This window comes from Vanellus vanellus (assembly GCF_965231255.1).
Source record: "Vanellus vanellus genome assembly, contig: HAP1_SCAFFOLD_818, whole genome shotgun sequence".
Classification (NCBI taxonomy): domain Eukaryota; kingdom Metazoa; phylum Chordata; class Aves; order Charadriiformes; family Charadriidae; genus Vanellus; species Vanellus vanellus.
In genome coordinates, this window is record NW_028127338.1 from 65,852 (window position 1) to 82,610 (window position 16,759).

A 16,759-nucleotide genomic window follows, 5' to 3' on the forward strand; every position below is an offset into this window, starting at 1 on the left:
GGGGAGAGGCTCCAGGCTTGGGGGGGGGGGGAGGGGGGCAACTCTGGCTGCTATCCCCCCTTCCCCCCCCCCCCCGCCGGCCCCACACAATGGCCCGGACAAAGGCTGTGCTCTGCAGAGCCCATTTGTAATTCAAATTTGGGGCTCCCCCCCCGCGCCCCCCCCTTCCGCCCCAGCTGCCAGCGCGGCCCCCCCCCCCCCAAAGGGTGGGTAGGAGTCGGGGGGGGGGGCTGCGTGCCTCAGTTTCCCAAAGGGAGTGGGGGGGGGGTGTCCCCCTGTCCCCCCCACTTTGTGCGTGGGAAACACCCCCCCCCCCCCGCAGCACCCCGATGAGCCGGTTGGGGGGGGTGTGTGTGTGTGTGTGTGTGTGTGTGTGTGTGTGTGTGTCCCGCTTTGAAGGGCGGCGGGGCGGGGAGAGGCCCCGGTGAGTCACCGCCCCCCCCGGGGGGGTCCGCGTTCACACACACACACACACGTACACACCGCCCCCCCCCCCCCCCCCCGATCCCGTCCGACCCGTTCGGCTGCGCTGCGCCGCCCTGCCCCCACCCACGCCCGGCTGCGCCCGCGGCCGCCCCCCCCCCCCCCCGCCGCCTCCCAGTGCCCACCAGTTTGCCCCAGTGCCCCCCAGTCCACCCCAGTTTGCCCCAGTGTCTCCCAGCCTCCGTGCCACCAGTGCCCCCCAGTCCACCCCAGTTTGCCCCAGTGTCCCCCAGCCTGCGTGTCTCCAGTGCCCTCCAGTCCACCCCAGTGCCCCCCAGTGTCCCCTGTTCTCCGTGCCTCCAGTGCTTCCAGTGCCCACCGGTTTGTCCCAGTGTCCCCAGGCCCCCTTGTCTCCAGTGCTCTCAGTGCTCCCACTTCTCGGAGCCCCACAGTCCGTCCCAGTTTGTCCCAGTGCCCCTCCAGTGTTCCCAGTGCTCCCAGCACCCACCAGTCTGTCCCAGTTTGTCCCAGTACCCCCTAGTGTCCCCAGTCCCTGTGTCTCCAGTGCTCCCCAGTCCATCGCACTTTGTCCTAGTGCCCACCAGTGTCCCCAGGCCTCCGTGCTCCCAGTGCCCCCCAGTCCTTCCCAGTTTGTTCCAGTACACCCCAGTGTCCCCAGTCCTCTGTGCTTCCAGTGCCCCCCAGTGCTTTCCAGTTTGTTCCAGTGCCCCCAGTGTCCCCAGGCCCCCTTGCCTCCCGTGCTCCCAGTGCCCCCAGCATCCCCAGTCCTCCCCAGTTTGTTCCAGTGTCCCCAAGCCCCCTTGTCTCCAATACTCCCAGTGCTCCCCAGTCCATCCCAGTTTCTCCCAGTGCCATGTGTGCGCCGGTTAGGCGCGCGCGTGTGCGGGCACAACGCGCGTGTGCCATTCACACGCGTGTGCCCCTCACCCCCCCCCCACCCCCGGAACCAGTGCGGGCGGTGCCGGTGCCACCGGCGTGGCCCGGAGGGGGGGGTGGGTGTAAGGGGCGGCGGCGGCGCCTTTAAGCGCGGCGCAGGTCGGTGCGGCGGACGGCCCCGCCCCGCCCCGGCGGGCGCGCGCGGGCGGCGGGAGGGGCGCGGGGGGGGGGGAGCGGCGGCGGCGGCGGCGGCGGCGCGGGGCGCAGCGGGGACCGGCGGCAGCGGCCGCACCGCGCCATGGGCGCTCCGCCCGCGCTCCCGCCGCTCCCGCCGCTCCCGCCGCTGCTGCTGCTGCTGCTGCTGCTGCTGCTGCCCGCACCGGGACACCCCCGCCGCCCGCCGCCGGCCACCGGCACCGGCACCGGCACCGGCACCGGCACCTGCCCGCCCGCCGCGCCCCCACCGCTGCTGCAGCCCCGCCGCGGCACCGGGGACAGCGCCGGCGGCACCGGGGACAGCGGCGGAGAGGGGGTCTTCAGCAGCACCGGCGTTTCCAGCGGCACCGGGGACAGCGGCGGCGGCGGGGCCTCGCCGGTCACGGGTGGATCCGGGATTGCACCGGCCGCCGGGGCTTCCAACGGGGATAGAGGCTGCGGTGGGGGTTCACTGAGCGTCGGCCACACCGGGGACACCGGCGGCAGCGGCAGCAGTGGCGGTGCCCAAGGCCAGGGAGGCACCGGGAGCACCGGCGGCGCTGGAAGCACTGGGGATGCTGGAAGCACCGGGAGCACTGGAAGCACCGGGGATGCTGGAAGCACCGGGAACACTGGCGGCGCCGTGGACACTGGGCACACTGGGGACGCCCCGGTCCCTGGGGACACCAGGAACATGCGGGATACTGGACACACTGGGGACACTGGGAAAGTCCCCAGGGACACCAGGAGCACCGGGGACATGATGAGCACCGGGGATGCTGGGTGTACTGGGGACATCGGGGGCACCCAAGTCCCCAGGGGCACAGGGAGCACCGGGGATGCTGGACACACTGGGAAGACTGGGACAGCCCCCAGGGACACCAGGAGCACCGGGGAGACAGCGAGCAGCGGGGACATTGGGGACCGCCTGACCACGGGGGCCACCAGGAGCCCCGCGACCCGCAGCCGCTCCCGCCAGCGCCGCAGCCCCAACACGGCGCCGCAGTTCCAGCCCTCCAGTTACCAGGCCTCGGTGGGGGAGAACCGGCCGGCGGGGACGCCGGTGACGCGGGTGACGGCGGTGGACCCCGACGAGGGGGAGGCGGGCCGGCTGCGCTACGCCATGGCCGCCCTCTTCGACAGCCGCTCCGACGCCCTCTTCGCCATGGACCCCGTCACCGGCGCCGTCACCACCGCCGCCCCCCTGGACCGGGAGAGCAAGAGCACCCACGTCTTCCGAGTGACGGCGGTGGACCACGGGACGCCCCGGCGCAGCGCCATGGCCACCTTGACGGTGACGGTGAGCGACGCCAATGACCACGACCCGGCCTTCGAACAGTCCGAGTACCGGGAGAGCGTGCGGGAGAACCTGGAGGTGGGCTACGAGGTGCTGACGGTGCGGGCCACCGACGGCGACGCCGGTCCCAACGCCAACGTCCTCTACCGTCTCCTCAACGCCGGCGGCGCCAACGAGGTCTTTGAGATCGATGCCCGCTCGGGCGTCATCCGCACCCGCGGCCCCGTGGACCGCGAGGCGGTGGAGGCCTTCGAGCTTTTGGTGGAAGCCACGGATCAGGGTCAGGAGCCGGGTCCCCGCAGCGCCACGGCCACCGTCCGCATCGCCGTGGAGGACGACAACGACAACGCGCCGCAGTTCAGCGAGAAGCGTTACGTGGCGCAGGTCCCCGAGGACGTGGCGCCCAACTCGGCCGTGCTGCGGGTGACGGCCACCGACCGCGACAAGGGCAGCAACGCCCTGGTGCACTACAGCATCGTCAGCGGTAACACCCGCGGCCACTTCTACATCGACGCGCAGACGGGCGCGCTGGACGTGGTCACTCCCTTGGACTACGAGGTCAGCAAGGAGTTCACCCTACGGATCCGGGCGCAGGACGGCGGCCGCCCGCCCCTCTCCAACATCAGCGGTTTGGTCACCGTCCAGGTGTTGGACGTCAACGATAACGCCCCCATCTTCGTCAGCACACCCTTCCAGGCCACCGTGCTGGAGAACGTGCCGGTGGGTTACTCCGTCATCCACGTTCAAGCCATCGACGCCGATTCAGGTGACAACGGCCGACTGGTTTACACCCTCCTGGAGACGGGCGCCGGCTTCCCCTTCGCCATCAACAACAGCACCGGGTGGATCGTGGTGGCCTCTGAGCTGGACCGGGAGGCGGTGGACTTCTACAGTTTCGGGGTGGAGGCGCAGGACCAGGGCAACCCCCCCATGGCCTCCTCGGCCAGCGTCAGCGTCACCGTCCTGGACGTCAACGACAACAGCCCCGAGTTCACGCAACGGGAGTACGGCGCCCGCCTGAACGAGGACGCGGCGGTGGGCACCAGCGTCCTCACCGTCTCCGCCGTCGACCGCGACGCCAACAGTGTCATCACCTACCAGATCTCCAGCGGCAACACCCGCAACCGCTTCTCCATCACCAGCCAGAGCGGCGGTGGGCTCATCTCCCTCGCCTTGCCCCTGGACTACAAGCTGGAGCGGCAGTACCTCCTCACCATCGCCGCCTCCGATGGCACCCGCCAGGACACGGCCCAGGTGGTCGTCAACGTCACCGACGCCAACACCCACCGACCCGTCTTCCAGAGCTCCCACTACACCGTCAACGTCAACGAGGACCGGCCGGTGGGCACCACGGTGGTGGTCATCAGCGCCACCGATGAGGACACGGGGGAGAACGCCCGCATCACCTACCTGATGGAGGACAGCATCCCCCAGTTCCGCATCGCTGCTGAGACGGGGGCCGTCACCACCCAGATGGAGCTGGACTACGAGGACCAGGTGTCCTACACCCTGGCCATCACGGCGCGTGACAACGGCATCCCGCAGAAGTCCGACACCACCTACCTGGAGATCCTGGTGAGCGACGTCAACGACAACGCGCCCCAGTTCCTCCGCGACTCCTACCAGGGCTCCGTCTACGAGGACGTGCCCGCCTTCACCAGTGTCCTCCAGGTCTCCGCCACCGACCGCGACTCGGGGCTCAATGGCAGGGTCTTCTACACCTTCCAAGGGGGTGATGATGGCGACGGCGACTTCATCATCGAGTCCACCTCAGGCATTGTCCGCACCTTGCGCCGCCTCGACCGGGAGAACGTGCCGCTCTACTCCCTGCGGGCGTTCGCCGTCGATAAGGGAGTGCCGGCCAAGCGGACGCCGGTGGAGATCCAAGTGACGGTGCTGGACGTCAACGACAACCCGCCCGTCTTCGAGCGGGATGAGTTTGACATCTTCGTGGAGGAGAACAGCCCCATCGGGCTGGTGGTGGCCCGGATCACGGCCACCGACCCTGACGAGGGCACCAACGCCCAAATCATGTACCAGATCGTTGAGGGCAACATCCCCGAGGTCTTCCAGTTGGATATCTTCTCCGGCGAGCTCACCGCTTTGGCCGACCTGGACTACGAATCCAAGGCGGAGTACGTCATGGTGGTCCAAGCCACCTCGGCCCCCCTGGTCAGCCGGGCCACCGTCCACGTCCGCCTTCGCGACGCCAACGACAACAGCCCCCAACTCAAGAATTTCGAGATCCTCTTCAACAACTACATCACCAACCGCTCGGGCAGTTTTCCCGGGGGGGTCATCGGCCGTATCCCGGCCCACGATCCCGACGTCTCCGACAGCCTCACCTACGCCTTCGAGCAGGGCAACGAGCTCAACCTGGTGCTGCTGGACCCCCGCAGCGGGGACCTGCGCCTCAGCCCCGCTCTGGACAACAACCGCCCGCTGGAGGCCGTCATGAGGGTCTCCGTTTCGGGTAAGACCCCCCTTCCTGGGGGGGGGGGGGGAGATGGGGGGTCAGAGGTCCAAGGTTTGGAGTTGGGGAAGCCCCGGTGGGTTCCCCACCACCCCCACCACTCTTCTGTGAGGTTCTGAGGGGTTTTGGTGTCCCACCACCCCCTCGTGGCTGCCCCGCACCCTCCAGATTTGGGGGGGGGGAGGGGGATGGGGATGCTGCCCCCCCCCCTCTCCCGGACCCAGATGTCCCATCTGGAGGCAGTCGGGGTCCCCAACACCCCCTTTTTCCTTCCCCACCCCCAGCCTCAGCCATGGGGTATCTGGGGGGGGTCCCCAATACCTCAGTGCATTTTTTTTGGGGGGGGGGGTGTCAGGGCCCTATAGCAGAGGTTTGGGGTGCAGCACCCCATGTCTGTATTTAGGGGGGGGGTGTCCTGGCTCCTCTCTGTGGGTGGGTGGGGGGGGGCAGGACCCACTGGGGGGGGGGGGGGGGGCAGAGCCTGATGTATGTACTGGGAATCGCCACCCCCCCCCCCAGTCCCTGTACCCTGATGTCTATGTTTTGGGGGTCCCGATGAGTGAATTTGGGGGGGCTCAAAGTCCAGTGCAATATTTGGGGGGGGGGGTGTGTCCTGGCACCCCAACATGTGTGTTTCCAGAAGACCCCAATGCCCGTATTTAGGGGGAGGGGGGGCACAGGACCTGGTGTGTGTATTTTTTTTGGGGGGGGGGGGGAGTGTCCTGGCAGCCTGACCTCTCCGTTGGGGGGGTCCCCAAACCCAATGTATCTGTTTGGGGGGGTCACCGGTGGGAAAGAACTGGGGGGGGGGGGGGCTGTGCCGGCAGCACTTGGGGCGATTTGGGCTGGCGGGGGGGGGGCTGCTTTGGGGGGGTCACCCCAGGGTGGTGGGGGTGGGGGTGTCTCCTCAGCCGCCCCCACGCAAAGGGGGGGAAACTGAGTCGTGATGTCCCTTGTCCCCAACCACGTGTCCCCCATCACGCTCCGTGTCCCCCCCCCCAACTCCTGCTGCACAAAGGGGGGGGGGGGGATGCACAAAGGGTGGGGGCAGGGAGCCCCCCATGCCCAGGCTGTGTCCCCCCCCCAGCGCGGGGACAGCCGGAGGGGAACAAAGGGTCCGGCCATAGCTGGGCCCCCGCGGCCGCGGCCATGGCAACCTCCCCCCACGGGCCACCGGCCACCGGCCACGGGCCACCGGGCAGCCCCAGCCCCCCGCCACCACCCCCCCAGCGTCACCTCCTTCTCCCCCCCCCCCCCGCCCCCTCCCCACGCTCCCTCCGTCCATCTGTCCGCCCGCTGCCCGCTCCCCATCTGTCCCACGTCCCAGCGAGGAGGAGGAGGAGGAGGAGGGGGAGGAGGGGGAGGAGGAGGGTGGGTGCCCCAGTGACGGGCAGAGATTTCACACCCACCCCCCCCCGCCCCACGGCGCTGCCGGGTGACTTGGGTCAGGCGCCCCATGGCCAACACCGTCCCCATCCCGCTGTCCCCACGCCGCGGTGGCCATCGGGATGGGTGCGCCAGAGCGGGTGCTGTCCCCATCCCGCGGTGGCTGAGCGGGACGGGTGTCCTGTCCCAGCACCGTCCCCCGCCCGCGGTGGCCGAGTGGCACGGCAGCCCCATAGCCAGCTCCAGCCCCATAGCCAGCCTCAGCCCCACAGCCAGCGTTGTCCCCATCCTGTGGGGCCAAGCAAGACAGGTGCCCCATAACCAGCACCGGCCCCATAGCCAGTGCTGTCCCCATCCCATGGTGGCCAAGAGGGGCGGGTGCCCCATAACCAGTGCCAGCCCCATAGCCGGCGCTAGTGCCATCCCATGGTTGCTGAGCAGGATGGGTGCCCCATAGCCCGTGCCAGTTCCGTCACCAGCACCATCACCATCCCATGGTGGCTGAGCAGGATGAGTGCCCCATAGCCCGTACCAGTTCCGTCACCAGCACCATCACCATCCCATGGTGGCCAAGTGGGATGGGTGCCCCATAGCCAGTGCCAGCTCCACCACCACCATCACCATCACCATCCCCATCCCATGGTGGCTGAGCAGGATGAGTGCCCCATAGCCCGTACCAGTTCTGTCACCAGCACCATGCCACGGTGGCCGAGCAGGATGGGTACCTCGTAGCCGTCACTGTCCCCATGCTGTGGTGACCAAGAGGGATGTGTGCCCCATAACCAGTGCCAGCCCTATGGCCATCCTCACCCTGCAGTGGCTGAGCAGGTTGGGGACCCCATAGCCAGTGCTGTCCCTATCCCGTGGTGGCCGAGTGAGACCGGTGCCCCATAACCAGTGCCAGCCCCATATCCAGCCCTGGTACCATCCCATGGTGGCCAAGAAGGATGGGTGTCCCGTAGCTGGTGCCAGCTCCACCACCAGCACCAGCACCATCCCGTGGTGGCCAAGTGGGATGGGTGCCCCATAGCCAGTGCCAGCTCCACCACCACCACCACCACCATCACCACCACCATCACCACCATCGTCACCATCACCATCCCACGGTGGCCGAGCAGGATGGGTGCCTTGTAGCCATCACTGTCCCCATCCCATGGTGACCGAGAGGGACGTGTGCCCCATAACCAGTGCCAGCCCTATGGCCATCCTCACCCTGCAGTGGCTGAGCAGGTTGGGGACCCAGGACCGTCCCCGTCCTGTGGTGGCCGAGCAGAACAGGTGCCCCATCACCACCACCGTCCCCACATCCCATGGCAGCCGGCGCTGTCGCTGACGCCCCCGCGTTGTCCCCACCCCTCCACAGACGGGGTCCACAGCGCGACGGCCCAGTGCACGCTGCGGGTGACGGTCATCACGGACGAGATGCTGAGCAACAGCATCACCCTGCGCTTGGCCGACATGTCCCAGGAGCGATTCCTCTCCCCACTGCTCAGCCGCTTCCTGGAGGGGGTGGCAGCCGTCCTGGCCACCCCCCGCCACCGCGTCGTCCTCTTCAACATCCAAACGGACACGGACGTGGGGACCGCCCGTATCCTCAACGTCAGCCTCTCGGTGCTGCTGCCCTCCTCGGCCCACGGCGCCCGTTTCTTCTCCTCCGAGGAGCTGCAGGAGCGGCTCTACCTCAACCGCTCGCTGCTGGCCGCCATCTCGGCCCAGCGGGTCCTGCCCTTCGACGACAACATCTGCCTGCGCGAGCCCTGCGAGAACTACATGCGCTGCGTCTCCGTCCTCCAGTTCGACAGCTCGGCGCCCTTCCTCGCCTCCGACACCATCCTCTTCCGCCCCATCCATCCCGTCACCGGCCTGCGCTGCCGCTGCCCGCCCGGCTTCACCGGCGACTACTGCGAGACGGAGATCGACCTCTGTTACTCCAGTCCCTGCGGCAGCAACGGGCGGTGCCGGAGCCGCGAGGGCGGCTACACCTGCGAGTGCCACGAGGATTTCACCGGTGAGAGCGCGGCGCCTCCCTGTCTCGGCCCTCCCTGCTGTCGCCTTGTCCCCTTCAGCCCTCCAGCGGTGCTCCTGTCCTCCTGGTGTTCATCTCTGTCATCCCTTCGACCAGTTCCCCACCATCTACCCCTTCTCGGCTGTCCCTCCATCATCCGTCCATCCCTCCGTCATCCATCCGTCCCATCCTTGTGGTGTCTATCCCTCATCATCCCTTCACCCAACTCCTCTTCATCTACGCCTTCCTTGGCTGTTCCCTCCATCACCCATCCCTCCATCATCCATCCCTCCCTCCATCATCCATCCCTCCATCATCCCTTCCCCATCATCCATCCCTCCCTCCATCATCCCTCCCTCCATCATCCATCCCTCCATCATCCATCCCTTCCTCCATCATCCCTCCCTCCATCATCCCTCCCTCCATCATCCATCCATCCTATCCTCATGGTGTCTATCCCCATCATCCCTTCACCCAACTCCTCTTCATCTACCCCTTCCTTGGCTGTCCCTCCATCATCCCTCCCTCCATCATCCATCCCTCCCTCATCCATCCATTCCATCCTCTTGGTGTCCATCCACATCACCCCTTCATCCAGCTCCTCTTTGGCTCTCCATCATCCATACATCCATCCCTTCCTTTGCTCATCCATCCCCATCACCTCTTCATTCAGCTCCTCTTCAACCCTCTGTCTTCTCTGCCCCCTTCTACTTGGTGTCCATCCCCATCATCCCTTCATCCAGCTCCTCTGCAACGCTCCATCCTCTATACTTTCTTCTGCTGTCCCTCCCTCATCCATCCTCATCATCCCTTCTTCCTCCTTCCCTTCAGCTCTCCATCCCATCCGTCATCTTCCCCCAACATCCCTTCACCCTACTCCTCCTCAGCCCTTGATCATCCACCCCTTCCTCAGCTCTCTCCGTCATCTGTTCCCATCATCCCTTCATCCCTCTCCCCTTCAGCCCACCACCGCCTGTCCCTTCCTCTAGTGTCCCTCCATCATCCAGCCCCATCAGCCCGTTCCCCATCAGCCTTCCTCATCTGTACCGCTTCTGCTGGCCCTCTCCCATCCAGCGTGGGCAGCCCTTCATCCCGCTCCCCTTCAGCCCTCCGTCATCCGTCCCTCCTTCAGCCATCCTCCATTGTCCGTCCCTCCATCCCTGCATCCCTCCCTCCCTCCATCCCTCTTCCATCCCTCCATCCATCCCTCCATACGTCCCTCCATCCATCCTTCCATCCATCCCTCCATCCATCCATCCCTCCATACGTCCCTCCATCCCTCCTCCATCCCTCCATCCATCCCTCCATACGTCCCTCCATCCATGCCTCCTCCATCCCTCCTCCATCCCTCCTCCATCCCTCCTCCATCCCTCCATCCCTCCTCCATCCCTCCATCCATCCCTCCATACGTCCCTCCATCCATGCCTCCTCCATCCCTCCTCCATCCCTCCTCCATCCCTCCATCCCTCCTCCATCCCTCCATCCATCCCTCCATACGTCCCTCCATCCACGCCTCCATCCATGCCTCCTCCATCCCTCCATCCATCCCTCCATCCATCCCTCCATCCATGCATCCTCCATCCCTCCATCCATCCCTCCATCCATGCATCCTCCATCCCTCCATCCTCCCCTTTGTCTCCGACACCTTTATCTTCCCCCTCTTCCATCTCTCCACCTTCCTCCCTCCTCTCTCCATCCCACCCCTCTCTCCCCGTTCCCCCTCCCTCACCGCCTCCCCTGTGCCCCCCTGTCCCTCCCTGTCCCCCCATCTCCCTCCATGCCCTGTCCCCTGTCCCCGTCCCCTCTGTCCCTCCACCCCAGTGTGGTCCCTGCTGGAGGTTGGGGTGGGGGGGACACCGGTGGGGGCAGAGCCTTGGGGACACCCTGGGGACACCCTGTCCCCACCGCAGCTGACCTGGGGGGGGGGGGGGGATGGGACACACCCCATGGTCACAGGGAGACTGGTGACACTGGGAACAGCCCCCCCACTGCCCTGGGGACCCCCATGGCATCCCCAACCCCCACGGGACACCCGGGGGGGGGGGGGTGTGCCAGCTGGTGGGGGAGGGGATGGGGGGGGGGGGCTTTGTCTCGGTTGCCATGGCGACGGGAGGCGGTTGCCACGGTGATGGAGCTGGGGATAAAGCCACTCTGGAGCTGATGGGGGGGGAGGAATGGGAAAGGGGAGCCCCACCCCCACCCTCCCCCCCCCCCCCCAATTTTGGGGGTGCCGGGGGTGCGTGGCACCCTGGGCGCGATGCCGGGTACCAACTGGGCCTCCCACAGGGGACCACTGCGAGCTGAGCGCCCGGGGGGGCCGCTGCGCCCCGGGGGTCTGCCGCAACGGGGGCACCTGCCTCAACCTGCTGGTGGGGGGGTTCCGCTGCCAGTGCCCCCCCGGGCACTATGAGAAACCCTTCTGCACCATGAGCACCCGCAGCTTCCCCCCGCGCTCCTTCCTCACCTTCCGCGGCCTCCGCCAGCGCTTCCACTTCACCCTCGCCCTGACGTGAGCCCCGGGGAGGGGGGACGAGGGGTGATGGGCGACCCACGGGCATCGGATAGGGCGGGGGGGCGATGGGGTGTGGGGGTGATGGGGTCTCCCGGGCATCAGATGGGGTGGAGGGTAATGGGCACCCTGGTGGCATCACCTGGGACGATGGAGTGTGGGGTGATGGGCGCCCCATGAGCATCATCTGGGGTGATGGGTGTGGGGTGGTGGGTGTCCCATGGGCATCATCTGGGATGTGGGGTGATAGTTTTCCCATGGGCGTTGGATGAGGTGTGGGGTGATGGGTGCTCCTCTGGCACCATCGGAGGTGATGGGATGTGGGGTGATGGGTGGCCCATGGGCATCATCTGGGGTATGGGGTGATAGTTGTCCCATGAGCATCAGCTGGAGTGTGGGGTGATGGGTGTCCCATGGGTGTTGGATGGGGTGTGGGGTGATGGGTGCTCCTCTGGCATCGTCTGAGGTGATGGGATGTGGGGTGATGGGTGCCCTGGTGGCATCACCTGGGGTGATGGGCTATGGGGTGGTGGGTGTCCCATGGGCATTATCTGGGGTGGAGGGTGATGGGTGCTCCTCTGGCATCAGCTGGGGTGATGGGATGTGGGGTGACGGGTGGCCCACGGGCATCAGAAGGGGTGGGGGGTGTCCCATGGGCATCAGAAGGGGTGGGGAGTGATGGGTGTCCCATGGGCATCACCTAGGGCAAGGGGGTAAGGGGTGGTGGGTGTTCCATGGGCATTGGATGGGGTGTGGGGTGATGGGCATCACCTGGGGCAATGGGGAATGGGATGGTGGGTGTCCCATGGGCATCAGAAGGGGTGGGGGGCGATGGGTGTCCCATTGGCATTGGATGGGGTGTGGGGTGATGGGTGCTCCTATGGCATCATCTGAGGTGATGGGATGTGGGGTGATGGGTGCCCCATGGACATCATTTGGGGTGTGGGGTGATGCGTGCCCCACAGGCGTGGCTGGATCAACGGGGCACGGGGTGGTGGCGGATGCCCCATGGGCACAGGGTGGGGGCAAAGGGGCAGGAGGTGGTGGGCGCCCCACGGGCAGGAGCAATGGGGCAGGGGACAGTGTGGCACCCAGCGGGCACAGGGTGGGGGCAACGGGCTATGGGGTGACCCCTTGGCACGGGGGCAACGGGGCGGGGGCAGAGGGGCAGGGGGTGAGGGGGGACAGCGTGGCGCAGGGTGACACGACACGGGGCGGGTCGGGGAGCTGGGGGGCGACGGGCCGTGCTTGGGGGGCTGAAGGGGGGTGACGGGCACTTGTCCCCGCGCCAGGTTTGCCACCAAGGAGCGGGACGGGCTCCTGCTCTACAACGGGCGCTTCAACGAGAAGCACGACTTCGTGGCGCTGGAGATCGTGGGCGAGCAGGTCCAGCTCACCTTCTCGGCAGGTACGGGCACCGCACCCGCCACGCCCCGGCGCGGCATCCCCGGCATCCCCCCGCGGGCACCGCATCCCCGGCACGGCCTGGCACTGCGCCCCGGGCACCGCGTCCCAGGCGCTGCGTCCCATGCTGTGCATCCCCGGCACCGCGTCCCCGGGCATCGCGTCCCCGGCACTGCGCCCCGGGCACTGCATCCCATGCTGTGCATCCCTGGCACTGCCTGGCACTGCATCCCGGGCACTGCATCCCGGGCATCACATCCCTGGCACTGCCTGGCACTGCATCCCATACTGTGCATCCCTGGCACTGCCTGGCACTGCGTCCCGGGCACTGCATCCCGGGCATCACATCCCTGGCACTGCCTGGCACTGCGTCCCGGGCACTGCATTCCATGCATCGCATCCCTGGCACTGCCTGGCACTGCATCCCATACTGTGCATCCCTGGCACTGCCTGGCACTGCGTCCCGGGCACTGCATCCCATGCATCACATCCCTGGCACTGCCTGGCACTGCGTCCCGGGCACTGCATCCCGGGCATCACATCCCTGGCACTGCCTGGCACTGCATCCCGGGCACTGCATCCCGGGCATCACATCCCTGGCACTGTCTGGCACTGCATCCCATGCATCACATCCCTGGCACTGCCTGGCACTGCGTCCTGGGCACTGCATTCCATGCATCGCATCCCTGGCACTGCCTGGCACTGCATCCCATACTGTGCATCCCTGGCACTGCCTGGCACTGCGTCCCGGGCACTGCATCCCGGGCATCACATCCCTGGCACTGCCTGGCACTGCGTCCCGGGCACTGCATCCCGGGCATCACATCCCTGGCACTGTCTGGCACTGCATCCCATACTGTGCATCCCTGGCACTGCCTGGCACTGCATCCCGGGCACTGCATCCCATGCATCACATCCCTGGCACTGCCTGGCACTGCGTCCCGGGCACTGCATCCTGGGCATCACATCCCTGGCACTGTCTGGCACTGCATCCCATACCGTGCATCCCCGACACTGCCTGGCACTGCATCCCATGCATCACATCCCTGGCACTGCCTGGCACTGCGTCCCGGGCACTGCATTCCATGCATCGCATCCCTGGCACTGCCTGGCACTGCATCCCGGGCACTGCCTGGCACTGCATCCCCTGCACCGCGTCCCTGGCACTGCATCCCAGGCACTGCCTGGTACCGTAACCCACATGCTGCGTCCCTGGCACTGCATCCCTGGCATGTGTCCTTGAGTGTCACATCCCTGGCACTGCATCCCGGGCATCCCATCCCTGGCACTGCATCCCAGGCACTGCCTGGCACTGTAACCCATGCGGTCTTTCCCTGGCACTCCATCCCTGGCACACGTCCTGAATGTCACATCACTGGCACTGCATCCCGGGCATCCCATCCCTGGTACTCCATCCCTGGCACGCATCCTGATCAGATCCCTGGCACTGCCTGGCACTCTATCCCAGGCAACCCATCCCTGGCACTGCATCCCGGGCATCCCATCCCTGGCACACATCCTGATCCCATCCCTGGCACTGCCTGGCACTGTATCCCATGCATCCCATCCCTGGCACTGCATCTCGGGCACTGCCACCCTGGCACCCCCATCCCTCCGATCCCCCCCCCGCCCCCGTAACCCCCCCCGGGCTGTGCCCGCTGCCCGACCACCGGTGCCCGCAGGTGAGACCACCACCACGGTGTCACCCTTCGTGCCGGGCGGTGTCAGCGACGGGCAGTGGCACCGGGTCCAGCTCCACTACTACAACAAGGTGGGGGCACGGGGGGGGGGGCAGAGGGGAGCCAGGGGAGATGGTGGGGGGGTGACAGGGGTGGGGAAGCAGGGAAGGGGTTTGGGGGGACAGAAGAAATGGGGAGAGTGGGGGGGGGATCTGGGGGGCTGGAGGGTGGGGGTTTGGGGGATGGAGAGATGGAGGGGGGGGCTGGGGGGACAGAGGGATGGAGGGGGGCAGAGAGGGGGTTTGGGGGTCCGAAGGGGCCGGAGGGTGGGGGTGTGGGGGGACAGAGAGGTGGAGAGGAGTGGGGTGGGGGTTTGGGGGGGCAGAAGAAGAGGGAGTGGAGGGATGAAGGGTGGGGGGTTTGGGGGGGCGGAGGGGTGGCAGGATGGGGTTTTTGGGGGACAGAGAGGTGGAGAGGAGTGGGGTGGGGGTTTGGGGCGGCAGAAGAGGAGGGGGTGGAGGAGCGGGGGGGGTCTGGGGGGGTGGAGGGATGGAGGGTGGGGGGTTTGGGGGGGTGGAGGGGTGGAGGGGGGCAGAGAAGGGGTTTGGGGGGATGGAGGGGGGGGTTGGGGCACAGAGGGCTGGAGGGGAGCAGGGTGGGGGTTTGGGGGGCAGAAGAAGAGGGGCTGGAGGAGCGGGGGAGGGTTGGGGGGGTGGAGGAATGGAGGGTGGGGGGTTTGGGGGGACAGGAGGATGAAGGGGGGCAGAGAGGGGGTTTGGGGGGGTGGAGGGGATGGAGGGTGGGGGATTTGGGGGGACAGAGGTGGAGAGGAGTGGGGTGGGGGTTTGGGGTGGCAGAAGAAGAGGGGGTGGAGGAGCGGGGTGGGGGTCTGGGGGGGGTAGAGGGATGGAGGATAGGGCATTTGGGGGGCAGAGGGATGGAGAGGAGTGGGGTGGGGGTTTGGGGGGGACTGGAGGAAGAGGGGATGGAGGGCTGGAGAGGAGCATGGGGGGGTCTGAGGGGGCAGAAGAAGAGGGGCTGGAGGAGCGGGGAGGGGTTGGGGGGGTGGAGGGATGGAGTGTGGGGGGTTTGGGGGGACAGGAGGATGAAGGGGGGCAGAGAGGGGGTTTGGGGGGGTGGAGGAGATGGAGAGGAGTGGGGTGGGGGTTTGGGGGGGCAGGAGGATGGGGGTTTGAGGGGATGGAGAGATGGAGGGGGGCAGGATGGGGATTTGGGGGGATGGAGGGTGGGGGGTTTGGGGGGCAGAGGGCTGGAGGGGAGTGGGGTGGGGGTTTGGGGGGCAGAAGAAGAGGGGGTGGAGGAGCGGGGGGGGGGGTCTGGGGGGGGGTGGAGGGACGGAGGGATGGAGGGTGGGGCATTTGGGGGGCAGAGGGCTGGAGGGGGGGCAGAGAGGTGGTATGGGGGGGTGGAGAAGATGGAGAGGAGTGGGGTGGGGGGTTGTGGGGCTGGAGGAAGAGGGGATAGGGTGGGGGGGTTGGGGGGGACAGAGGGATGGAGAAGAGTGGGGTGGGGGTTTGGGGGCCGGATGGGGGTTTGGGGGGATGGAGGGTGGGGGGTTTGGGGGGCAGAGGGCTGGAGGGGAGCGGGGTGGGGGGTTTGGGGGGGCGGGTTGGGCGGAGGGGGGGCAGAGGGAGGCTGAGGAGCGGGATGAAGGCTGGGGGGCCGCGGGCCCCACGGCTCAGGCTTTACCCCCCCCCCCAAGCCGGTGCTGGGGCGGTCGGGGCTGCCCCAGGGCCCCTCGGAGCAGAAGGTGGCCGTGGTGACAGTGGACGACTGTGACAGCGGCATGGCCCTGCGCTTCGGGGCCGTCCTGGGCAACTACTCCTGCGCCGCACAGGGCACCCAGTCCGGCAGCAAGAAGTGAGGGGGGGGCTTGGGGTCCCCGTGGGCGGGGGGGTCTTTGGGGTCCCCGTGGGTGGGGGGTTTGGGGGTCCCTTGGGGTCCTCATGGGTGGGGGGGTCGTTGGGGTCCCCATGGGTGGGGGGCTTGGGGGGTCAGTTGGGGTCCGCATGGGTGGGGGGGTCTTTGGGGTCCCCATGGGTGGGGGCTTGGGGGTGCCTTGGGGTCCACATGGGTGAGGGGGTCCTTGGGGTCCCCATGGGTGGGGGTCTTGGGGGTCACTTTGGCGTCCCCACGGGTGGGGGAGTCTTTGGGGTCCCAATGGGTGGGGGCTTGGGGGTGCCTTGGGGTCCTCACGGGTGGGGGGGTCCTTGGGGTCCCCATGGGTGGGGGTTTGGGGGTCAGTTGGGGTCCCGATGGGTGGGGGGCTTGGGGGTCACTTCGGCGTCCCCATGGGGTGGGGGGATCTTTGGGGTCCCCATGGGTGGGGGGCTTGGGGGTGGCCTTGGGGTCCTCATGGGTGGGGGGGTCTTTGGGGGTCCCCATGGGTGGGGGCTTGGGGGTCACTTAGGGGTTCCCCATGGGTGGGGGGCTTGGGGTCACTTTGGCGTCCCCCACGGGTGGGGGGACC

General features: G+C 67.6%; 1 protein-coding gene across 1 annotated transcript; it reads left to right on the forward strand.

The window, feature by feature from the left end:
- Nucleotides 1-1,618: 1,618 nt before the first annotated feature.
- CELSR2 (cadherin EGF LAG seven-pass G-type receptor 2) lies at nt 1,619-16,153 on the forward strand (the record flags this gene model as incomplete). Its single annotated transcript, XM_082501125.1, has 6 exons — nt 1,619-5,285; nt 8,035-8,679; nt 10,963-11,185; nt 12,478-12,593; nt 14,272-14,360; nt 15,992-16,153. 6 exons carry the CDS (start codon nt 1,619-1,621, stop codon nt 16,151-16,153), a joined length of 4,902 nt encoding a protein of 1,633 aa, XP_082357251.1.
- Between the last annotated feature and the right edge of the window lie 606 nt (nt 16,154-16,759).